The following is a 24,986-nucleotide window of genomic DNA, read 5'->3' as shown; positions in this document are numbered from 1 at the left end:
AAAAAAACAGTTCAGGTCCTAATCGCTTCTCACCTAAGGTCATTTCCTTTTTTCTTTCTTTCTTTCTTCTTTTTGGGGAGACAAGGTCTCACTCTGTCACCCAGGCTGCAGTGCAGTGGCGCCATCTCAGCTCACTACAACCTCCACCTGCTGGGCTCAAGTGATCCTCTTGCCCCAGCCTCCCAAGAAGGTAGGACCACAGAGGCACACCACCATGCCTGGCTAATTTTTGTATTTTCTATGGAAATGGGCTTTCGCCGCATTACCCAGGCTGGCCTCAAACTCCTGGGCTCAAGTGATCTACCTGCCTTGGCCTCCCAAAGTTCTGGGATTACAGGCATAATCCCAGAGCTACCACGCCCGGCCTCACCTAAGACCATTTCAGTGGTTCTACTGGTCCCTCCCTACATGGTGGGCTTTTCATAACCTACCCTATTAACCATATTAACCTTTCTAAAGCACCTCATCCCTCTGCTGTTCACTTAGGTTTCCTTAAGGGTTCCTGCAACCTTTCAAACTGAGGAGTAAAGCTGCCTGGCATTCCGTGGCTTTCCGCTGCATGAGTCTAACCTGCATTTGGGTACGACTTAGGATTGCCCCCCTTTATGTACCCTTGGATGTGCCAAACTGGGGGTTTCACCTCCATGGGACCCGCATCTCTCACCTGAATCCCTTCTTTGATCATCTTCCCTCTGCTTAGAATGCCCTTTCCCAAACTCCTACTCACCAAAATCTTACTACATAATAATGGTATTGTGTTTATATAAAAAAGAAAAAAGCATATGGAGGTATAAACTAAAAATTTAGAGATATAAAGTGAAAAATTTAGAGATAAAAACATTTTAAGAATCATACTAGGACTTTAGGCTCTATATCAAATACCTATTCCTTTATGAAATGAATACTAATGACTCCAAACCTTCAACAAAATCCCTGGTGCTATGTGCTACGCATTACTGTAGGTGCTGGGTAAACTACACAGTTAAGTCTGAACCCTGCTGTTAGGAATTTAGTCTCACTAGAGACAGCACCTTAAACCAACAAATACCACGAAGTGTGATTCAGGCTCTGACGGAGGTGGGACCCCTGACAAGTCCTAATCCAGGCTTGTGGTAGGCAGCAGGAAGCATCCTAAAAAGTGATGTAGAAGGCCCTAATCCTCCTCTTATAATGCCCAAGACACCATTTACAGCTTTTCTGGTTTCTGGTTGTCTTTCATATTACCATGAAATGCATGTAAATAATGATCTTCATTATTTACTTATTCCATATTTGCAAATATGCCTATTGCTAAAATTTATTTGTAACCCAAAATTAATATTCATTGCCATTTCTCAGTCATTCATGAACGTGCCAAGTGGTGAAAAATGTGAGTTTCCCAGTGCTCACTTTCCCAGCTGAGGTAGAATGAGGTGATGCCTGGCCTTCTTGTTCCACTCTAGAAGCAATCATACTGTCAACAAGTGTCACAGTCTAGCTAGAGTCACATTTTCCATATTTTGTGCTTTTTGTTGGTGATTCTGCTGTTTAAAATGGCCCCAATCACAGTACAGAAGTGCTGTCTAGTGTACCTAAGTGCAAGAAGGCTGTGATGTACCTTATGGAGAAAATACATGTGAGAGAAACTTCTCTCAGGCATGAGCTATGATGCTGTTGGCTATGAGTTCAATGTTAATGAATCAACAATATATATTAAATAAGGTATTTCTAAGTAGAAACATCAACAAAACAAGGTTGCATAATGATCAATTAATGAAAATGTTGTGACCTGAGGCTCACAGGAACCTAACCCTGTCTTTACCCTAGGAGCAGTGGCTCTGAGTTCCCTAACTCAGGGTTGGTGGCAACTTTATAGAACATAGCTACTTCAAATAAGAATTAACTGCACTTACCGTTCCTCTGAGGGTAGGATCTAACTTGCTCATCAGTTTATCTTTTGTGTGAATGCCTTTGCTACAAAATTAAATAACCATACAGTTTAACAAAGGCTGGATCCTAAAACAAAATAATTTTATACAGCATTAATTTCACTTTATAGCTTCAAAATGACCAACAATGGCTTTCACCAGCATGTTCTTCAGATCAGGGTCTGCTCCACTTTTTAGAAATTCTAAGGCACATTGTTTATGGGCTGGTAAGCTGCACAAAGCAAGGATGTGTTTCCCAACTGATCCAAACAGTTAACATCAGGAGGATTGAGCCTGTTGAGCTAACAATTAAAGAAATGTGGACAGGTGTGGTGGCCCACGCCTGTAATCCCAGCACTTTGGAAGGCAGAGGTGGAAGTATTGCTTGAGGAGTTTGAGACCAGCCTGGCCAACATGGAGAAACCCCATCTACACTGAAAATACAAAAATTAGCTGGGCGTGGTGGCACGTACCTGTAGTCCCAGTTACTTGAGAGGCTGAGGCATGAGAATCACTTGAACCCGGGAGGCGAATGTTGCAGTGGCAGAGATCACACCACTGCACTCTAGCCTAGGTAGCAGAGAGAGACTCCGTCTCAAAAAAGAAAAAAAAAAAGAAAGAAAGAAATGCAATGCAGAATTATATATCAAAGATAGACTTTCTCCCGTAATCCATGGGAAGGTGCATCTATCAGTAGAGCCTGAAGAACAGCCAGGCTCCTAGGCATCGTGGCTGTTAGTGCTTTCTTGCTCACTAAACCAGCCAATCCTGCCACTCTCATTGCTTGTTCTCAGATGATCTGAGATACTTCTCAGGCCTGTGTCCAGGTCCCACACTCCCTTGACAGCATGCACCATGCACTGTGCCACTGCTATCCTACTCACCCCAGACATTACGATTTCACAACAATTTACCCAAAGAGGCCTTTTCGAATGAGCTGAAATGACTTCAAAGCAAATGGTAGTGCTTTAGTCATGAATTCAGAACAAATTTAGAGTTTCATGTTTAATGAGACCGTGCAGGAATAGAAACTGAAAGGTAGGTCTTCTAAAGGGAAAAACAGTGGGTAAAGCTTTGAGTCTAATGTGGTACAAATGTTCCAAGATTCTGTCCCTTCTTTGCATGTTATCTTCTAAAAGTATAGCATTCCTCTCAGAAATTCCCGCTGATCAAAGCTAGAAAAACTTAATTCCTTTATAGGGTCCTATATATTATGTCTCAATTTGCAATTGGCTTAATCTCAAAAAAAATTAAGTTATCCTTATGTTAACTATTTAACATGAAAATTCGGATTCTTATCCATCAGGTTTTTAGGGGACTGGGGCAGGTGTAAATCAGAAATTCAGAAAAAAAATCACCATTTAAAACATGTCCTGCTTCAACTATTACCATACTAAGTCTGTGTGTGTGTGTGTGTGTGTGTGTGTGTGTGTGTGTGTGTGTGTATGTGTGCTTAGATATTTAAAAACTTTTGTTCTATTATATGATTTCTGGAGTTTTTTGGTCCCACAATTCAACTAAATTATAAATTTAACATGAAGTAAAACTTTCCCTGAAATATAAAGAAATAATGCTTTTTTGTTTTTGGGGTTTTGTTTGTTTTACCAGAGCTGTGAGTTCTGTTGTTTTGTCTTCTATTGTTGCTGCTAAAAGTCATTCTTCAAGATTTCTTTGTTGAGTTCTTTCTATAGCTGCAAAAGAAAAGGACATGTTACTCCACTGCTAGTTAGGTTCTGATTACAAATTCATTAAAAACATGTATAAAAAATACAGTGATCATGATGAGAAAAATAAAAATGCTTTGGATTATAATTCAAATACAGTTATATTTTATTATTTTTTCATTTCCTTACATTTCAGATTATAGAGTTCAATTTATTTCAGATTTGGATGAATTTTAAGTTTTTAATTCAGGGGTCTTTAAGTATTTTATTCACCACAACACTCATCACAACCAATTATGGATTACTTTTATATACTGAAATACTATTACATATCTGCCTTGGAAAAGTAAGTGGGGTTCATACCTTCCAGAACCTTAGAATGTAAAAGTAACAATAAAAAATAGCATTGATAAGAAGATGTACATGCCATATAAATACATGCAGATTTATGTCAATTTACTTATAAATTGCCACATAAGAATCAATTGATTGATACGGTCTTGCTCTGTTGCCCAGGCTGGAGTGCCATGGTGTGATCATACCTCACTGCAGCCTGGATCACCTGGGTTCAAGCAATCCTCCCACCTCAGCCTCCCAAGTAGCTGAGACTTCAGGCATGCATCACCATGCCTGGTTAATATTTTTATTTATTGTAGAGTTGAGGTCTATGTTGCCCAGGCTGCTCTCGAACTCCTAGGCTCATGTGATCCTCCCACCTTGACCTTCCAAATTGTTGGGATTACAGGCATGAGCCACCTTGCCCAGCCTATGTTTATTTCTTTAACAAATACTTTAGCACGTACTATGTGCCAAGTGCTATTCAAAGCTCTTTAAAAATATTAACTCCTTAAATCCTTGTAACTACCTGAAGTAGGGTTTGTTATTATAGTGACTTTTACAGATTGTTAAAGCAAACTAAATATGGCCTGAGAAGGACTCCGTACTTCTACATTTGAGTCCTTATGGATGAACAGTAACCTAGCTTAATAGTCAGACAAAATTGAAAACCTAACTTAATAGTATGCACTTGTAACAACAGCAGAGTGCTGGCCAATCCCAACAGCCGTACTTTAACATAAACTGCTAAATGTTCAAACTGTGTTCAAATAAGGCAAACTCTGAGCTGTAACCATTCTAGCTGTTTCTATACCTCACTTCTCATTCCTGTCCTTTTTTGTCTATAAATTTGTTCTGACCACGAGGCATCCCTGGAGTCTCTCTGAATCTGCTGTGATTCTGGGGGCTGCCCGATTCATGAACTGTTCATTGCTCAACTAAACTCCTTTAAATTTAATTTGGCTGAAGATTTTATCAGGTGGTGTCAGAAGTGGTATCTGAAGCGGAGGTTCCAGCAACTCCCAGGAGCACTGAATGAACACACAAGGTAGCTGCAGGACCACTGTGTCCATTGATCTCTCAGAGCAGCTGGGGATCGTGGGTAAGCTCCCTCTCAGATTTCAGAGCTCCATGGATTTGTTTTGAGCCGAGTTTCTTTGAGCAAATTTCTGATCCAAACTGGGTTTGGAGTTGTGACAGAAACTGGACTGGGTTCAGAAACAGATTTGACCTGGGAATTAACTGGCTTGGATCCAGTTAGAGGCCTCTTACCTCTGACTGAGTCAAAAAGGAACTGGTAGTAACCAGATATATTGCAGGGGTTATAAAATTTGGCTTTTGAAAATTCACTGGGATTTTTGTGTTCTACCCGTTTGTTTCATTTTTCTGGTGGGCTTAGGTAGGAAAAAAATCACTGGCTAAGTTAATCAGGAGAACCTGACAGTAAAGCCAATATTTTTGGTAAAAATGGTATCCTTAATTTCTGGTAAACTGTGTTCCTTCTGGCTTATACATTAGGCCTGGGAAGCAATGAAGTTTTACAGAAATGGCAAAATCTTAAGATAACTTACAGTGGAACGTTCGGAATGAACAACAATACATTGAAGTACATTTAAAAATGAGGGCTCTTGGTAAAGTACCTTTTGGCTAAGTATGGATTTGGCACTACGGGATGCCAACTGCTCTTCTCTTTGGAATAATCTGCCTTGCACTCTTTACTGATGACTATGGGTGACAAAATTAGGCACATACAGAGGGGTTGGACATGGGGAGCTTTTTCCTCCTTCAAAAGGGGAAACGAGAGCTGATGGGACTGCTGGAAAAGATCCCTTTGCTACCAAGAAGCAGCCACCTGAACTTTTCAGTGTTGCTGCAATAGGTGGGTCTTTCTCTGGTCTCTCTGATCATTTTGCCTTCCCCACCCCGCCACAGGCAATGCTGTTCTCTCTCTCCTTTGCCTTTCTTATCTTTTCTATTATTCAGGGTGACCATCTTGCCCAGAGACCACATGTTGAAATTCCTGGTCAGAGGTTGGATTAACCATGATGGGGCCCAACCAGGGGCAAGTTTGAGACTTGCCAGTTTGATATTGGGTGCTCAGCAGAGTGGCTAATGTCTATGTTTTGTCACACATATTTTGTTCTAGCCAGACGAAAAAAGGTAAATTTCCTTTATGATGCTGCTTGGCCCTCAGCACGATGGTGCAAGCTGGATCACTGGGGCTGCTCAGGGAAAAGGAACCCAGAAGCCTGGAATGCTGGCAAAAGGGTAAGAATTTCTTACCAGTCAGACCTCTGGCTTCTCTCTCTCTCTGGCAAATGGTTGTGAAGTCTTACAGAAATGGCAAAATCTTACAGAAACGGTAAAAATCACTAAATTTCTCTTCTGTATAGTTTTGATTAATGCAAAAAATAATTCTGAGGCTAGTCTTAAACTGATGTATTTGTGCTATGAATTTGTTTTTCTGTGTCAAGGGGTACCTTAGGATAAAATATGGGCTTAGGACTCCATAAGCTTGCTGCTCAAGACAGCTCAACAAGCTGGTCAATAACAAACTTTCCTGCAGGTCCCTGAAACAAACAAAAAAACTGGATGGGGTCTCATCTTGTTTTATGTCCTTGGGAGCTTGACCTTGTAACCAGGTTGAGGTACTTTCTCTTGGTCTCTGCTTTCCAGGGAACGGGGATTTTAGGGTTTATGTCATAGTTAGCTCTAAAAATTATCTTGAGTAGTTAAAAGCCTTTGCAAGCTCAAAATTAACTACTCTAGACTCCTTCTGAGAAGTACAGTGAAGACTGCCCTGTGCTGTAGCTCAGTAACTTAGGCTTTGCCCTTTCATGCTGGCAGTCCACGTTCAATTTCCTACTTAGAAGCAAGTCCTTTCTGGTTTAATATCCGCATGACCTTGTACAGCCTCTTCTCCATGGACTAACTTACATTTTTCTTTCTCTGAGCACCACCTGGGAGGTTACCTTTGGTAAAGTTCAAAAGCCAGAAATATCAGCCATTTGGCCTGGCTGAAATTGGGTAATAAGAAATTTTAAAAGGACTTTATTAAAGAATGCTACAGTTAAAAGAAAGCTTAACTAAAAGTAAATATTCAAGCTCTAACAGCCTGGACTCCTTGGGAAAAACAGGAGGCACCAGAGACCCATTTCCTGGCCCTGTTCTTCCAAGGACTCCACCATAAAGCCATTAGCCAATTAAGAAACTTAAAAACTGGTAAATGAAAAATCTTACAACTTCTGTAGTACTCTTCTTCTGTCTGTCTATGTAATTATATATGTGTTGTGTGTAATGTTTACATAAAAGAGCTCTAATTAATTGGCTTAAACAAAAATAAGTGCTTAAATCAAATATTTTGAAAGCAAAATAAAAACTATAATGCCTTTTAGTTCATGTAACTATAGTAATCTTTGGGAAATAAAAACAGCTCTAAAGATTATTGATAAAATAAAGACATTTTACCTAAATTATGCAGGTCAGATATTAGGTTTGCTAAATGCTTTAAGGTCATAAACTGCTTTGACTTTTAAAAATTGTTCAATTTATTTTTGAGACATTACATTTTAAATAAAGCCTGGGGATATATGGAATTAGCCATGCCCCCTAACTATGCAAAGAAGGTTATAAAGAAAAGAGATTTTACCTAAGAAAGGATGTTGTATGGTAAATTCTTGTCCTAAGGTAAAATGACAGGTTATTTTAAACGAGGGATGTTTAGGGCAAGTCAGAAAGTCTAAACATGACATACATGGTCTGTGTAAGTCATGAAAGGATCTGTGAACAGGAATTTATGCCAGAAATGCTGTACAATTCAAAGGTGATTAAGCCTCCTAAATGATTCATAAAAGGCCACTATGACTCAAATGTACAGCCTGCCTGCTTTATAGCTAGGTAAGGCCAGGGACAAGGGGAGTTAGAGGCTGGAAAGAGTCAGACCTTATCTGCATTTCTGTCTGGGTCCTAGGCTCCACACCTAGTACATAATTAAAATCCCTTACTTACCAAGGTTTTCACCAAAAGTAAAAGTCGTAAGAGTTAACATTGTAATATGTAATTGAGACTACTGAAAAAATAGGTTTACATGCAAGGTGTGTAAGGAGAATGAAATGTTTTTTTGTAAGAGATTATAAGAAAGTATGGTAATGTAAATTTTTGCCTAGGTTAGAGGGTTAAAGGATTGTTTTAAATTAAATAAGTTTGAATAAGTTATGGAAGGTTTGAATAAGTTGTGGAAGGTTTATAAAAATTAATTGTAAGAGGCCAGGCATGGTGGCTCACACCTGCAATCCCAGCACTTCGGGAGGCCAAGGCGGGCAGATCAGGAGGTCAGGAGATTGAGACCATCCTGCCCAACATGGTAAAATCCTGTTTCTACTAAAAATACAAAAAAATTAGCCGGATGTGGTGGCGTGTGCCTGTAGTCCCAGCTACTCGGGAGGCTGAGGCAGGAGAATTGCTTGAACCCGGGAGGCAGAGATTGCAGTGAGCCGAGATCACACCACTGCACTCCAGCCTGGTGACAGAGCAAGACTCCATCTCAAAAAAAAAAAAAAAGAAAGAAAAAGAAAGAAAAAGAAAAAATTAATTGTAAGAGATTCTATGCATAAACATATTGGCTGAAGTTAAAATGGCATTACTCAGTTTTTTCCATAAATTGGACATTGGAATAAAATCACAACAGAGTTTTCTTAGAACATTGTTCTGCTCTGAGAAAAACTTTGTAAAGGGTTACAAAATGTTTATAAAAATCTTACCTTATGGTCAAACTAATTAAAACAATAGATTTATAAAGTATTAAAAGCTAGCTTTAACATTAAAAATATGCAAATGGAAACATAAAATTTGGTTTTCTCTTTTAAAAAGGATTTTTATGTAATATTAAAAGATAATGAAAGGTTTTTGTTTACCTTTTAAATAAACTACAAAAGAAATAGCGGGGGAAATGAAAGGAAGGAGACAGAGTCAGCTGGCCTCATGCTATCTTCACTGGGTCTTGTTTGGAAAGCTGAGTCTCCTCTCTATCAGACTAATGTTTTTTCCTTTAAAAAATTTTTGAGTTATTTTGGCTAAATGAATGAACTATGATAACCTAAGATTCTATTTTGTAATATCCATTTTTTTACCATTTTTTATTATACTTTAAGTTTTAGGGTACATGTGCACAACATGCAGGTTTGTTACATATGTATATATGTGCCATGTTGGTGTGCTGCACCCATTAACTCATCATTTAACATTAGGTATATCTCCTAATGCTATCCCTCCCCACTCCCCCCACCTCACAACAGGCCCCGGTGTGTGATGTTCCCCTTCCTGTGTCCATGTGTTCTCATTGTTCAATTCCCACCTATGAGTGAGAACATGTGGTGTTTGGTTTTTTGTCCTTGCGATAGTTTGCTGAGAATGATGGTTTCCAGCTTCATCCATGTCCCTACAAAGGACATGAACTCATCATTTTTTATGGATGCATAGTATTCCATGGTGTATATGTGCCACATTTTCTTAACCCAGTCTATCATTGTTGGACATTTGGGTTGGTTCCAAGTCTTTGCTATTGTGAATAGTGCTGCAATAAACATACGTGTGCATGTGTCTTTAGAGCAGCATGATTTATAATCCTTTGGGTATATACCCAGTAATGGGATGGCTGGGTCAAATGGTATTTCTAGTTCTAGAACCCTGAGGAAAAGCCACACTAACTTCCACAATGGTTGAACTAGTTTACAGTCCCACCAACAGTGTAAAATGTTCCTATTTCTCCACATCCTCTCCAGCACCTGTTGTTTCCTGACTTTTTAATGATCACCATTCTAACTGGTGTGAGATAGTATCTCATTGTGGTTTTGATTTGCATTTCTCTGATGGTCAGTGATGATGAGCATTTTTTCATGTGTCTGTTGGCTGCATAAATGTCTTCTTTCGAGAAGTGTCTGTTCATATCCTTTGCCCACTTTTTGATAGGGTTGTTTGTTTTTTTCTTGTAAATTTGTTTGAGTTCATTGTAGATTCTGGATAATTAGCCCTTTGTCAGATGAGTAGAACACAAAAATTTTCTCCCATTCTGTAGGTTGCCTATTCACTCTCATGGTAGTTTCTTTTGCTGTGCAGAAGCTCTTTAGTTTAATTAGATCCCATTTGTCAACTTTGGCTTTTGTTGCCATTGCTTTTGGTGTTTTAGACATGAAGTCCTTGCCCATGCCTATGTCCTGAATGGTACTGCCTAGGTTTTCCTCTAGGGTTTTTATGGTTTTATGTCTAACATGTAAGTCTTTAATCCATCTTGAATTAATTTTTGTATAAGGTGTAAGGAAGGGATCCAGTTTCAGCTTTCTACATATGGCTAGCCAGTTTTCCCAGCACCATTTACTAAATAGGGAATCGTTTCCCCATTTCTTGTTTTTGTCAGCTTTGTCAAAGATCAGATGGTCGTAGATATGCAGCATTATTTCTGAGGGCTCTGTTCTGTTCCATTGGTCTATATCTCTGTTTTGGTACCAGTACCATGCTGTTTTGATTACTGTAGCCTTGTAGTATAGTTTGAAGTCAGGTAGCGTGACGCCTCCCACTTTGTTCTTTTGGCTTAGGATGGACTTGGCAATGTGGGCTCTTTTTTCGTTCCATATGAACTTTAAAGTAGTTTTTTCCAACTCTGTGAAGAAAGTCATTGGTAGCTTGATGAGGATGGCATTGAATCTATAAATTACCTTGGGCAGTATGGCCATTTTCACAATACTGATTCTTCCTATCCATGAGCATGGAATGTTTTTCCATTTGTTTGTGTCCTCTTTTATTTCATTGAGCAGTGGTTTGTAGTTCTCCTTGAAGAGGTCCTTCATGTCCCTTGTAAGTTGGATTCCTAGGTATTTTATTCTCTTTGAAGCAATTGTGAATGGGAGTTCACTCATGATTTGGCTCTCTGTTTGTCTGTTATTGGTGTATAAGAATGCTTGTGATTTGTGCACATTGATTTTGTATCCTGAGACTTTGCTGAAGTTGCCTATCAGCTTAAGGAGATTTTGGGCTGAGGCAATGGGGTTTTCTAGATATACAGTCATGTCATCTGCAAACAGGGACAATTTGACTTCCTCTTTTCCTAATTGAATACCCTTTATTTCCTTCTCCTGCCTGATTGCCCTGGCCAGAACTTCCAACACTATGTTGAATAGGAGTGGTGAGAGAGGGCATCCCTGTCTTGTGCCAGTTTTCAAAGGGAATGCTTCCAGTTTTTGCCCATTCAGTATGATATTAGCTGTGGGTTTGTCATAGATAGCTCTTATTATTTTGAGATACGTCCCATCAATACCTAATTTATTGAGTTTTTAGCATGAAGTGTTGTTGAATTTTGCCAAAGGCCTTTTCTGCATCTGTTGAGATAATCATGTGGTTTTTGTCGTTGGTTCTGTTTATATGATGGATTACGTTTACTGATTTGCATATGTTGAACCAGCCTTGCATCCCAGGGATGAAGCCCACTTGATCATGGTGGACAGGCTTTTTGATGTGCTGCTGGATTCGGGTTGCCAGTATTTTATTGAGGATTTTTGCATCGATGTTCATCAGGGATATTGGTCTAAAATTCTCTTTTTTTGTTGTCTCTGCCAGGCTTTGGTATCAGGATGATGCTAGTCTCATAAAATGAGTTAGGGAGGATTCCCTCTTTTTCTATTGATTGGAATAGTTTCAGAAGGAATGGTACCAGCTCCTCCTTGTACCTCTGGTAGAATTTGGCTGTGAATCCATCTGGTCCTGGACTTTTTTTGGTTGGTAAGCTATTAATTATTGCCTCAATTTCAGAGCCTGTTATTGGTCCATTCAGTTTCAACTTCTTCCTGGTTTAGTCTTGGGAGGGTGTATGTGTTGAGGAATTTATCCATTTCTTCTAGATTTTCTAGTTTATTTGCGTAGAGGTGTTAATAGTATTCTCTGATGGTAGTTTGTATTTCTGTGGGATCGGTGGTGATATCCCCTTTATCATTTTTTATTGTGTCTATTTGATTCTTCTCCCTTTTCTTCTTTATTATTCTTGCTAGCGGTCTATCAATTTTGTTGATCTTTTCAAAAACCAGCTCCTGGATTCATTGATTTTTTGAAGGGTTTTTTTGTGTCTCTATTTCCTTCAGTTCTGCTCTGATCTTAGTTATTTCTTGCCGTCTGCTAGCTTTTGAATGTGTTTGCTCTTGCTTCTCTAGTTCTTTTAATTGTGAAGTTAGGGTGTCAATTTTAGATCTTTCCTGCTTTCTCTTGTGGGCATTTAGTGCTATAAATTTCCCTCTACACACTGCTTTGAATGTGTCTCAGAGATTCTGGTATGTTGTGTCTTTGTTCTCATTGGTTTCAAAGAACATCTTTATTTCTGCCTTCATTTCGTTATGTACCCAGTAGTCATTCAGGAGCAGGTTGTTCAGTTTCCATGTAGTTGAGTGGTTCTGAGTGAGTTTCTTAATCCTGAATTCTAGTTTGATTGCACTGTGTCTGAGAGACAGTTTGTTATAATTTCTTTCTTTTACATTTGCTGAGGAGTGCTTTACTTCCAACTATGTGGTCAATTTTGGAATAGGTGTGGTGTGGTGCTGAAAAGAATGTATATTCTGTTGATTTGGGGTGGAGAGTTCTGTAGATGTCTATTAGGTCCGCTTGGTGCAGAGCTGAGTTCAATTCCTGGATATCCTTGTTAACTTTCTGTCTCGTTGATCTGTCTAATGTTGATAGTGGGGTGTTAAAGTCTCCCATTATTATTGTGTGGGAGTCTAAGTGTCTTTGTAGGTCTCTAAGGACTTGCTTTATGAATCTGGGTGCTCCTGTATTGGGTGCATATATATTTAGGATAGTTAGCTCTTCTTGTTGAATTGATCCCTTTACCATTATGTAATGGCCTTCTTTGTCTCTTTTGATCTTTGTTGGTTTAAAGTCTGTTTTATCAGAGACTAGGATTGCAACCCCTGCCTTTTTTTGTTTTCCATTTGCTTGGTAGATCTTCCTCCATCCCTTTATTTTGAGCCTATGTGTGTCTCTGCTCATGAGATGGGTTTCCTGAATACAGCACACTGCTGGGTCTTGACTCTTTCTCCAATTTGCCAGTCTGTGTCTTTTAATTGGAGCATTTAGCCCATTTACATTTAAGGTTAATATTGTTATGTGTGAATTTGATCCTGTCATTATGATGATAGCTGGTTATTTTGCTCGTTAGTTGGTGCAGTTTCTTCCTAGCCTTGATGGTCTTTACAATTTGGCATGTTTTTGCAGTGGCTGGTACTGGTTGTTCCTTTCCATGTTTAGTGCTTCCTTCAGGAGTTCTTTTAGGGCAGGCCTTGTGGTGACAAAATCTCTCAGCATTTGCTTGTCTATAAAGGATTTTATTTCTCCTTCACTTATGAAGCTTAGTTTGGCTGGATATGAAACTCTGGGTTGAAAATTATTTTCTTTAAGAATGTTGAATATTGGCCCCCACTCTCTTCTGGCTTGTAGAGTTTCTGCTGAGAGATCAGCTGTTAGTCTGATGGGCTTCCCTTTGTGGGTAACCCGACCTTTCTCTCTGGCTGCCCTTAACATATTTTCCTTCATTTCAACTTTGGTGAATCTGACAATTATGTACCTTAGAGTTGCTCTTCTCAAGGAGTATCTTTGTGGCGTTCTCTGTATTTCCTGAATTTGAATGTTGGCCTGCCTTACTAGATTGGGGAAGTTCTCCTAGATAACATCCTGCAGAGTGTTTTCCAACTTGGTTCCATTCTCCCCGTCACTTTCAGGTACACCAATCAGACGTAGATTTGGTCTTTTCACATAGTCCCATATTTCTTGGAGGCTTTGTTCATTTCTTTTTATTCTTTTTTCTCTAAACTTCTCTTCTCACTTCATTTCATTCATTTGATCTTCAATCACTGATATCCTTTCTTCCAGTTGATCGAATCAGCTACTGAGGCTTGTGCATTCGTCACGTAGTTCTCGTGCCTTGGTTTTCAGCTCCATCAGGTCCTTTAAGAACTTCTCTGCATTGGTTATTCTAGTTAGCCATTCGTCTGACTTTTTTCAAAGTTTTTAACTTCTTTGCCATGGGTTTGAACTTCCTCCTTTAGCTCGGAGTAGTTTTATCGTCTGAAGCCGCCTTCTCTCAACTCGTGAAAGTCATTCTCCATCCAGCTTTGTCCCATTGCTGGTGAGGAGCTGCATTCCTTTGGAGGAGGAGAGCCGCTCTGATTTTTAGAGTTTCCAGTTTTTCTGCTCCGTTTTTTTCCCATCCTTGTGGTTTTATCTACCTTTGGTCTTTGATGATTGTGATGTACAGATGGGGTTTTGGTGTGGATGTCCTTTTTGTTTGTTAGTTTTCCTTCTAACAGTCAGGATCCTCAGCTGCAGGTCTGTTGGAGTTTGCTGGAGGTCCACTCCAGACCCTGTTTGCCTGGGTATCAGCAGCGGAGGCTGCAGAACAGCGAATATTGGTGAACAGCAAATGTTGCTGCCTGATGGTTCCCCTGGAAGTTTTGTCTCAGAGGAGTATCCGGCCATGTGAGATGTCCATCTGCCCCTAATGGGGGGTGCCTCCCAGTTAGGCTACTTGGGGGTCAGGGACCCACTTGAGGAGGCAGTCTGTCTGTTCTCAGATCTGCAGCTGCATGCTGGGAGAACCACTACTCTCTTCAAAGCTGTCAGACAGGGACATTTAAGTCTGCAGAGGATTCTGCTGCATTTTGTTTGGCTATGCCCTGACCCCAGAGGTGGAGTCTACAGAGGCAGGCAGGCCTCTTTGAGCTGTGGTGGGCTCCACCCAGTTCAAGCTTCCCAGCTGCTTTGTTTACCTACTCAAGCCTCAGCAATGGCGGGCGCCCCTCCCCCAGCCTTGCTGCCACCTTGCAGTTTGATCTCAGACTGCTGTGCTAGCAATGAGTGAGGCTCCGTGGGCGTAGGACCCTCCAAGCCATGCATGGGATATAATCTCCTGGTGTGCTATTTGCTAAGACTGTTGGAAAAGTGCAGTATTAGGGTGAAAGTGACCCGATTTTCCAGGTGCCATCTGTCACCCCTTTCTTTGACTAGGAAAGGGAATTCCCTGACCCCTTGCGCTTCCTGGGTGAGGCGATGCCTCGTCCTGCTTCGGCTCACACTCGGTGCACTGCACCCACTGTCCTGCACCCACTGTCCAACACTCCCCAGTGAGATGAACCCAGTACCTCAGTTGGAAATGCAGAAATCACTCGTCTTCTGTGTTGCTCACGCTGGGAGCTATAGACTGGAGCTGTTCCTGTTCGGCCATCTTGGCTCCACTCTCTGTAATATCCAATGTTTTAAACCTTTGGTATTTAACAAGCCTTTCAAAATCAAGCTCTAGATTATCATGCTAAATCAGCCAATACTAAGATTGTTTAAATATAAAATTTGAATGAACTCCATAGTCTAAGTCAAATTACCTATGATAATCCATTAGTTATCAATGCTATGCACCGAAATTGCAGAAACAACTGGTATTCAAGAGGACTTAAGTCCAATATTAAGCATGGATTCATAGAGAAGCAGGACTTAAGAACCTTAATATTTTGTTGTTGGGGGTTCTTCATTCCATGACTCGTCATGGAAAAGATAAAATGGTCCAAGTTGAATATATTGATGTGGTGACTTATAAACGATGGAAACAGTTTAAAGCCAATGTTTGGTTCCATATTCCTGAAAAGACAATCAAAGGTTCAGATACATCTGGTTACCTGATGGGCCATTTAACTGTTTATAAAGGTATTTCATTCAATTGCCATTTTTCAATGCATACTATCTGGTTGTGTAGGGGCTTTCCCATGCAAGAGGGCTGATGTAACAGTGGATTGTTATGCTACAGTGTGTTTTCACCTGGTGGAGAAAGCTTCTTATGGTTCGCTGAGGACAATCCCTTCACAATCTAGAACCCAAGGGTTGGATCTTCTGGCAACATCAGAGAGGGACTGTCCTTGCCATCCACACCACAGCAAAACTTTGGAGCCTTGAATTTTGGGTTAATAATCTCACGACTGAGAAGGGTCCCTCCACACTCCTGGAACTGTACACCCATTGGAACCTTTAGGGTTGAGCTAACCAGGAAAGTGTCTCCCCAGAAGATGGCATCCTTGATGTGAACGGCTTTTCCCAAGATTACAGATCAAAACTTCTTCTATCATGAGACTCTATCTTTAAATATTTTTTCCTTGTTTATGCCTCTATTAACAATATGAATGAAAATGGGGTCTATTATGTGCACTTATAGGGTATACTTTTATCTGTGAAGGATTTTCCAGCCAGCCTTATACATGAATAACCTTATACTTTAATAGATAAAAAATGAAGGCCCAATGTAGGTGAGAAACTTTAGTGGTATATATGTTGCCTTATAATCAGTCAAAACTCCCCTTAACCCACAACATGGATTAAAAAGAACATTGCCAGGAGGCCTTCGCTCTATAGGAAGGACATCATTTGTTAGGTCCTTTTTCCATGGTTTAGAATAAAAGAGGCAATAATTAGAAATGTCTCCCTCATAATAGGCTCTACAGCAAATTCTACTTTAAAGGCTATCGTTACACAACAGACTCTAAATTCTCTTGTGAAAGTTATGTTAAATAATAGAATTGGCTAAACAGAGAAGTACCTGTGCAGCTGCTGACACTTGTGGCCTATGGAGAAATACATCAAGGTAAATTATAAAAATTCAGTTGTAGGAGATTAATGAAAAGACCACTTAGTCAAGCGAGTAGACTATCTAGCACATTCTTTAATCTATTTAATTTTAGGTTTTTGGTTTATGGGGACTCTGGGTAAGGAGCATACTCTAAACTCTTGGTATTATCATCCTAATAGTCATAATAGTCTCCCCGGTGTGCTGTATTCTCTCAAAGGTTGTAAATGCTTGCCAGACATCTCTGGGACATCAAATGGTCTCTCTTCAACTGGAATGACAAAAGCTGAAAGAAATGGGTGACCATGAGGACGCTGCAACTTATGAATGACGTGCTGAGACTGGAAACCCAAGATAATGGTAACTGAGGGACCCTAAGTTTTGTTCACACTCTCGCCTAAGTGAGAACCTGGCCAAAAAGGGGGAATTTTTTAAAACGAAATTATGGGAAACCATTATTTTCGACTGAGTTCATGTGCTAGGCCCCAACAAACCAAACCAAACTAATATGGAGTGACTCATGCTAAATATGACATAATCAAGCTAAGGCTTTAAGAAAACACATAGATCCTAGAACAGACCAGGTTTTGTTTTTCCCCTGTAAACAGGATGGTCCAGCATAAGGTACTCTCTACTCAGTCCTTATTCTCTCCTTGCAAAACACACTATTCTGTTCCCCAGTAGGTTTCAAAATCATATAAGTACATTCACAACAGTAACAGTAACATCAATAACTAAGGTTTTGGTCAACCTCTCAAAATTGAGAAAATGACCAAAAGGGGGGAATTGTTAAAGCAAATTAAATACAGCCCCAGAAGGACTCTGTACTTCTATATTTGAGTCCTTGTGGATGAACTGTAACCTAGCTTAATAGTCAGACAAAATTGAAAACCTAATAGTATGCACCTGTAACAATAGCAGAGTGTTGGCCAATCCCAGGGGCCATACTTCAACCACTCATAGACTACTGAATGTTCAAACTGTGTTCAAATAAGGTAAATGCTGAGCTGTATGTAACCAATCCCACTGTGTCTGTATCTCACTTCCAATTCCTGTCCTTTTTTGTCTATAAATTTGTTCTGACCACGAGGCATCCCTGGAGTCTCTCTGAATCTGCTGTGATTCTGAGGGCTGCTCAACTGGTGAATTGTTCATTGCTCAATTAAACCCCTTTAAATTTAATTCGGCTGAAGATTTTCTTCAAGAAACTAAGGAAGTGAGACACCACCAGATTATGGAACTTAACCAATGTCACACAGCCAGAAGTGGAGCAGCTAGGATTTGAACTTGAGCAGGCTAGTTCCAGAGCCCATGCTCTTATCACTATGCTGCCTCTGAAATCAGACTACCAAGAAAAGAGCAACTGGTAATCGGATTTGTGTAAGAGACTGGAATATGTAAGTAAGGTCTCATTTCTGCTAGATTTGAATTCTGCTTTGGCTTATCGAAAGGCTTAGTGATCCCACTTAACATGCATGTACAATGTGCTGTGCAAGGTTGCAAAGGAGGAACTATGAAGGTTTTTCAGGTGGTCCTGGCCAAAGTAAAGTTGTGGACAGAGAAGCAGATTGAGGAGCCAGGTGACTGGGGAAACAGAGGAGCATTTATTAATAGTAATTACTATGCATTTAATGTTGAGACTATGTACACCATTGCATTTAACCTACAGGGAACACATTTATTGAATACAGAAATTGCTGAAACTAGTTCAGCTTTGTCTTAAGAAATGACTAACATTACTATTAGTATAGACCATCATCATCTTTTCTCCCATTTTTTTTCCACACCCAGCCACTCTACCTCAGAAGGCAGCCAAGCCTCTATGGAGGCTGTCAGTGGCATCTTCTGTTGCTAGGATTCACTGTCTTCAATCTTTCCTCTCACTGGTTCTATAGCCACTGAACTGTGAGCTCTTTGAGAATGGTGACATTGCCTATCCTGCTCGTACATCCCTCCACTACTGCATGTATCCCCCTGAGCTGTGATTTATCACCTCAGTCATTTTTGAAGTCAGGTACCTGTTCCTATCCGTCTGTGTAATCTAGGCATTTATGACAGTGTCTGGCACAATGTGTAGCTGGTCAAAATATTGAATAATCAAATACTTAATAAGGTTTGTTCAGATTTTAGGGAAGCAAACTAAAAGATATCCAAATGTTTCTAAGTTTTCTAGGCTCATTGATGAGGGAAAATAGACAGGAATTTGAAGTTGAAAATACTAAATTGTTCTTAGATTATGTTCCTGGACATTTCCTGTCCTGTATTTATTCAGAACACTGAAAGAAGACTGTTGATTACGCCAAATGAAAAGCAAATAGTCCATTTGGGGTGGTGAGGCTGCTGGAGAGCTGGTGATGTTCTGCTTGTTGATGTGGATGCTGTTTACAGAGATGTGTCCTCTGTTTACAGAGACTGTAAAAACAGTGAACTATACATGAATGAGGTAGACTTTTCTGCATATATATCTCAATGTTCTTAAAGCAAATATTACAAATCCAAAATTTATTTTTCCTATAAAATTTAAATTTAATATTACTTTAGACTGTCTTTCTCTTCAATGAGAATCAAGTTAGTAAGGATCTCAGAAGTCATAAAGTCTACCTCTGTCCTGACAGATGCTTACATACATGCACAGAGTAGGTTGAATAGTAGTACCCTTGAAATGCAAGAGAGAAGCTGGAAGGCACAGTTCATTAGTGATAGAAAATCATACTTTGCAATCACCATAGTAATAAATGATTAGGGCAAGTATTTTTGGGGGGTGTTTGCAGCACTTTAATTATCAAGAGAATATAAAAATACATTCAAATAAATGAAGAAAAATGGGCAAACAAATGGACACATTATGAGGATTTCTAAGGTTCAATTAACATGTGAGAACTTCTCAACCTCTCAGTCATCAGGGAAGCCATAAGCCATTGGATCCACAAACATTAAAAAGTCTCACAATCCTAAGTGTCAGGGAGAATGCTGACTATCAGAAGTGCTGGGTAAAGCTCTTTACAAAGCTCTCAAGTAGCATCCACTAATGCCAAACATCCCCATGAGCAGCGACTCCAATCCCAGCTGCGAAATGCTCAGGCTCAACTCAAATGAGGGCAGGTGCATTCATAGCAGAGCTAGTCGTGATGGCCACACAGTGAAGACAGCAAATGCCCACCAGCAGCAGGGTGGTTAAATGGTGGTGGTGCATTCACCAGCAGTGTAGACCAACCAGCCACTCCAGGTCCACTGGTATCCACAGGACTTTGCAGACACAGGCCCCCTATAAATCCATTAATCACTTGGGGCCCGAGTCTTTTTGTCCATAGAGCCATCCCCCTCTTGGTACTGAGATGTCGTGGTGGAGACCAAGGATTCCTCGAACTGGTCTAGGGGTGGGAGGAGCTCTGTGAAGTCAGGGAATGACTATCTGGCAAGAAATTGGAGGCATAAGTGCTCTGAGGTCACAAGAGGACTAGGGCTGGGGCTGGGAGGGATCCTAAGTTTGGGATTGGGCCAGGACCTGGGATTGGGGCTAGGACTAAGCCTGGGCCTGGGAGTAAGCCTGGCTTGGAATCAGGCCAGGGCCTAGGATTGAGCCTGGACCTGGGATTGGGCCTTGGCTTTTGAGTGGGCCTGGAATGGGGCTGGGATTGGGCCAGGGGCTAGACCCAGGACAGCCAAACGCCCTCCTGGCTCTGCACCCAAAGCTACTCAAGGCCTGGTGGAGGCTGCAGATTGTGGGAGAATACCCATGGGGCCTCTCCCTGTGGGAGAACTCCCAAGAGGCCAGGCTGATGGGGGGCAGAGGCCGCAGCTTCAGGGAAAGGGGGCACAGTGCGAGCTCTGTGGGCTCTGTGGCCTCCTGCCCAGGGCTGCACTGGGGCAGCTGCTGCTGGGGCTGCTGCTGCTGGGACTGCTGCTGCTGGGACTGCTGGTGCTGGAGCTGCTGCTGCTGGGGCTGCTGCTACTGGGGCTGGGGCTGCTGCTGCTGCTACTGGGGCTGCTGTTGCTGCTACTGGGGCTGCTGCTGCTGGGACTGCTGCTGCTGGGACTGCTGCTGCTGGAGCTGCTACTGCTGGGGCTGCTGCTGCTGGAGCTGCTACTGGAGTTGCTGCTGCTGGGGCTGCTGCTGCTGCTGCTAGAGCTGCTACTGGGGCTGCTGCTGGAGCTGCTGCTGGGGCTGCTGCTGCTGCGGCTGCTGCTGGGGCTGCTGCTGCTGGAGCTGCTGCTGGGGCTGCTGCTGGGGCTGCTGCTGCTGGAGCTGCTGCTGGGGCTGCTGCTGCTGGAGCTGCTGCTGGGGATGCTGCTGCTGAGAATGCTGCTGCTGAGGATGCTTCTGGAGCTGCTGGAGCTGCTTCTGGAACCACCGCTCCCGAGAGCGTTTGGCCCGGCGATTCTTGAACCACACCTGCACTTGTTACTCCCTGAGATTGAGCATCTCCGCCAGCTCTTGTCGTGTGTCATAGTCTGGGTACTGTTCTTCCTTAAAGTGATTTTCTAGCACTTCCTGCTGTTTCCAGTTGTAGATTGTGCGGTCCTGCCGCTGTCTCTTTGGAAGGCCTGGGGACAGTGGAAGGCCTTGGGGATGCCTAGGGTCTTGCATCCTGGGTCCTGCTCTGTTCTTGAACATAATTAGGGCAAATATTATCAAGCTGAAACTACTGACTAGAAGTTTATTGGTAAACAGGATATTGACATTGTCTCAACTTTTCTTCCCACACATTTATTCATTACAAAGGGAAAAGATGCCTTACAGTATACCACAAAGTGATCAGAGTTAACATCACCAATAAAACAGACATTATGTGCTCCCTAATGTGATACACTAGTATGGGATACGACTTCATCTACATAATATTCCCGCCAGACATACATATCCTGAACCTAATCATATGAAAAGAGAAAAACCAAAATCAAGGGACATTCTACGAACAATTCCACAACTGCTTTCCTCTTAAAAAATGTCAGTATTGGCTGGGTGTGGTGGTTCATGCCTGTAATCTCCACACTTTGGGAGGCCAAGGTGTGCAAATCAGTTGAGGCCAGGAGTTCGAGACTAGTCTGGGGAACATAGTGAAACTCTGTCTCTCCAAAAAAATAAAATAACATTAGCGAGGTGTGGTGCCACATACCTGTAGTCCCAGCTACTTGGGAGGCAGAGGAAGAAGGATTGTTTGAGCACAGGTGGTTGAAGTTACAGTGAGCTATGATCACACCACTGCACTACTATACTCCAGCCTGGGCAACAGGGCAAGACTCTGTCTGCAAAATAAATAAATTAATTAATTAAAATTAAAATAAATGGCAGTATCAAGAAAAACAAAAACAAAGGCTGAGGAATTGTTTCAGATAAAAAGAGACTAAAGAGATGATTAAATACAATGTGGGGTTCTGAATTAGATCCCAGATTGAAGGAAAAAATTTACAAGCAACATTATTTGGACAACTGGCTAAATTTGTATATAAAATGTATATCATGTAATATTAATGTTAAAATCCTGAAATTGATAATTATATTGTGATTATGTAAGAAAATAATCCTTGTTTTGTTCTTAAAAGATCGAAAGCTTTTTTTTCCTTTTCTTGAGTCAGTTTCACTCCATCACCCAGGCTGGAGTGCAGTGGTATGATCTCAGCTCACTGCAACCTCCACCTCCTGGGTTCAAGCGATTCTCATGCCTTAGCCTCCTGAGTAGTTGGGACTACAGGTGCATGCCACCATGCCTGGCCTGGCTAAATTTGTATTTTTAGTAGAGATGGGGTTTGCCATGTTGGCCAGGCTGGTCTCGAACTCCTGACCTCAAGTGATCCACCTGCTTCGGCCTCCCAAAGTGCTGAGATTACATGCGTGAGCCACCGCACCCAGCCAGATCTGAAGTATTTAGGGGTAAAGCATCACTGTATCTGCAAATTATTCTCAAATAGCTCAACAAAAAATTAAAAGTAAATAAATAACATCAAATAATATGTAGAAGTCTAAACCAGATGTGGCAAAATGTCAATACTTGGCAAATGTAAGTGAAGGACATAAAAGTATGTATTATTCTTGAAACTTTCCCATAGGTTAGAAATTTTTCAAAATAAAAAGACAAATGAGATACAGAAGAAGAAAATATCTTACAAGTAACAGTCTATCCTTTCCCCAAATACTTCCAGTCTTAAGAAACTTACTGTATCTTTCAAGGCAACCCAAGCCATTATTACAATACACTGGACCCAAAGACAAACGCCCTGCTACTCCGTCACCTGGGCCATCAAGTGGCCCTGGTTCTGCCACAAATAAAATCATCCCTCCTCCCAAATAACAGCTCCTTAGGTACTTGAGTATGATTTCATTGTGCCTGGCTATTTCTTTGTTTTTGGGGTCAAACATTTCCTGTTTCTTTGTACATTACCCTGTGACATGGTTTCTGGTCTACCTATGGTCTTGGTGAGTTGCTCAATGCATTTCCTGTAGTCTGCCAATAACCCATTTAACGCTATCCACAAATGATATTATATGTGGATAAGGTGATCTCATTAGAGCAGAATCACACAATTAAGTCTCTACTTCTATTTCCCAGGCTAGGACCACATCAACTGACAAATCATATTACTTCTAAAGTCAATTAGACCTTTGTCCTTGTGCAGTTTGGATTTTGGAAGTGCCTTAGAGCATGTCTTGATGATTGTCCTTATTAAATGTCAACTTGTCAGGTTAACCTTTCATTCCAGTCTGTCAAGAAAACTTCGGTTCTGAGTTCTCATCGTGTTACAATTAAAATGATGGGACATGGTCAAAGACAGTACCTCATCCTCCCAATTAAATCACAAATTATTAAAGGGCAGAAACCACAGCTAATATGTTCTACATGTCCCCACATTCCATAAAACAGTGCCTAATGGAAGATGTTATGTGTTGATTTGCTTGTTCACTGATAAGGAGGGTTCACTTTAAATGCAGAAGCAAGTTGAGACACTGACCTAAAAGATGCCTGACAAGTAGACATTGTTTTGTAACTACAGAATAAGTGAGAATATTTTAGTTCTCAAGGCCAATTGGAAAGTAATAAAGAGCAGGATCTTGGTTTTCATTTAGATAAAAATACTAAAAATTAAAATTAAGAAATCAAAATCCTTTAAATACAAAATTATATTGCCTTTCTCTGAATTTCAAAGGAAAGAAACAAAGGGTATGTATGAAATTGCAACTCTAATTCAATATCTTTACTCATAGTATAGAAATTAAAAATCTTTTTTCAACATTAGGAATACTACTGAAAAATAATTATAGCAAAGCCCTGGCCATAAAAGAAAGATTCTATTGCATGAGAGTTTCTAAATGTAAGCATCCAAACATTTTTCTTTTAAACAAGTTTAGACAAATTCCTGAGTTATTGCAGACTCATGGCTTCTTAAATCCAATTTAGTCTTTGACATCTGTAACAATGAAGCTGATCCATCAAGAAATTGCTGCTTCCTGTTATACTACAATGAAGTCCTCGAGAAAATGGAGCCAGCCAGGGCTGTCCTACCCAACACCAAATAACTCCCATAACTGCCCCTCTTACAGTTTCTCTGTCCTGCCCTTCCATATTCCTTATCATGCTTCATCAGCCTATCAGCCATTTTCCTTCATGTCTCTAATTTTCTACTTTTAATTTTGTTGAGTATTTGGAAAACTTTTTTTTTTTTGGAGACAGGGTCTTGCTCTGTTGCCTGGGCTGGAGTATAGTAGCATGACCATGGCTCACTGCAGCCTCAAACTTCTAGGCTCAAATGATCCTCCTGCCTCAGTCTCCTGAGTAGCTGGGACTACAGACACATCACCACACCCAGCTAATTTAAAAATATTCAAAAATTTTTTTGTAGAGGTGAGTGTTTTGCCATGTTGCCTAGGCTAGTCTCAAACTCCTGGCCTCAAGCAAGCTTCGCTCCTTGGCCTCCTAAAATGCTGGGGTTACAGGTGGGAGCCACCATGCCTAGCCTGAAAAATAATTTTTTATTTTTCTGAGACAGAGTCTCACTCTGTCACCTAGGCTGGAGTGCAGTGGCGCGATCTCAGCTCACTGCAATCTCCACCTCCCAGGTTTAAGCAATTCTCCTGCCTCAGCCTCCTGAGTAGCTGGAATTACAGACACCTGCCACCATGCCGGGCTAATTTGTGTATTTTTGGTAGAGACAGGGTTTCACCACGTTGACCAGGTTGGTCTTGAACTCCTGACCTCAAGTGATCTCCCACCTCGGCCTCCCAAAGTGCTGCGATTAGAGGTGTGAGCCACTGTGCCCAGCCTGAAAAACAGATTTTTAAAACTTGCCATAATCTTGTATAAATTAAGAGCTCAAAAGCTTTAAGTAAAAAAACTGTCATATAGAGAGCTGTCTCACTAATCAGTGATCCCAAATGACATTATCATTAGTGCATTGGCTGGCTGTCCTCTATTTTGGTATCTCAGATGGCATTTTTAGTCATATTTT

General features: G+C 40.9%; 1 protein-coding gene and 1 long non-coding RNA gene across 3 annotated transcripts in view; one reads left to right on the top strand and one right to left on the bottom strand.

Moving 5' to 3' along the window:
- Positions 1 to 4,699: 4,699 nt before the first annotated feature.
- On the top strand, positions 4,700 to 19,036 carry LOC109026158 (uncharacterized). The gene is made up of 3 exons (XR_008677960.2): positions 4,700 to 5,009; positions 6,054 to 6,175; positions 16,765 to 19,036. It is a non-coding gene; the product is annotated as an uncharacterized lncRNA (long non-coding RNA).
- A 264-nt stretch (positions 19,037 to 19,300) lies between these two features.
- LOC101154278 (uncharacterized protein DDB_G0271670-like) overlaps positions 19,301 to 24,986 on the bottom strand; it is a 126,152-nt gene continuing 120,466 nt past the window's right edge. Inside the window, exons 2-3 of one of the 2 annotated variants that reach the window (XM_019023125.4) lie at positions 21,662 to 21,791; positions 19,301 to 21,145 (exon numbers count right to left, since the gene is read on the bottom strand). In XM_019023125.4, coding sequence (XP_018878670.4) covers positions 20,346 to 20,993 — 648 coding nt within the window. In that variant the 5' untranslated portion in view covers positions 20,994 to 21,145; positions 21,662 to 21,791 and the 3' untranslated portion in view covers positions 19,301 to 20,345. Of the gene's footprint in view, positions 21,151 to 21,661; positions 21,792 to 24,986 lie in introns of both variants that reach the window. The other variant, XM_055381066.2, reaches the window with a different exon arrangement.

The sequence above is a fragment of the Gorilla gorilla genome, chromosome 2 (assembly GCF_029281585.2).
Source record: "Gorilla gorilla gorilla isolate KB3781 chromosome 2, NHGRI_mGorGor1-v2.1_pri, whole genome shotgun sequence".
NCBI lineage: Eukaryota > Metazoa > Chordata > Mammalia > Primates > Hominidae > Gorilla > Gorilla gorilla.
This window is presented reverse-complemented; position numbering and strand designations above follow the sequence as displayed.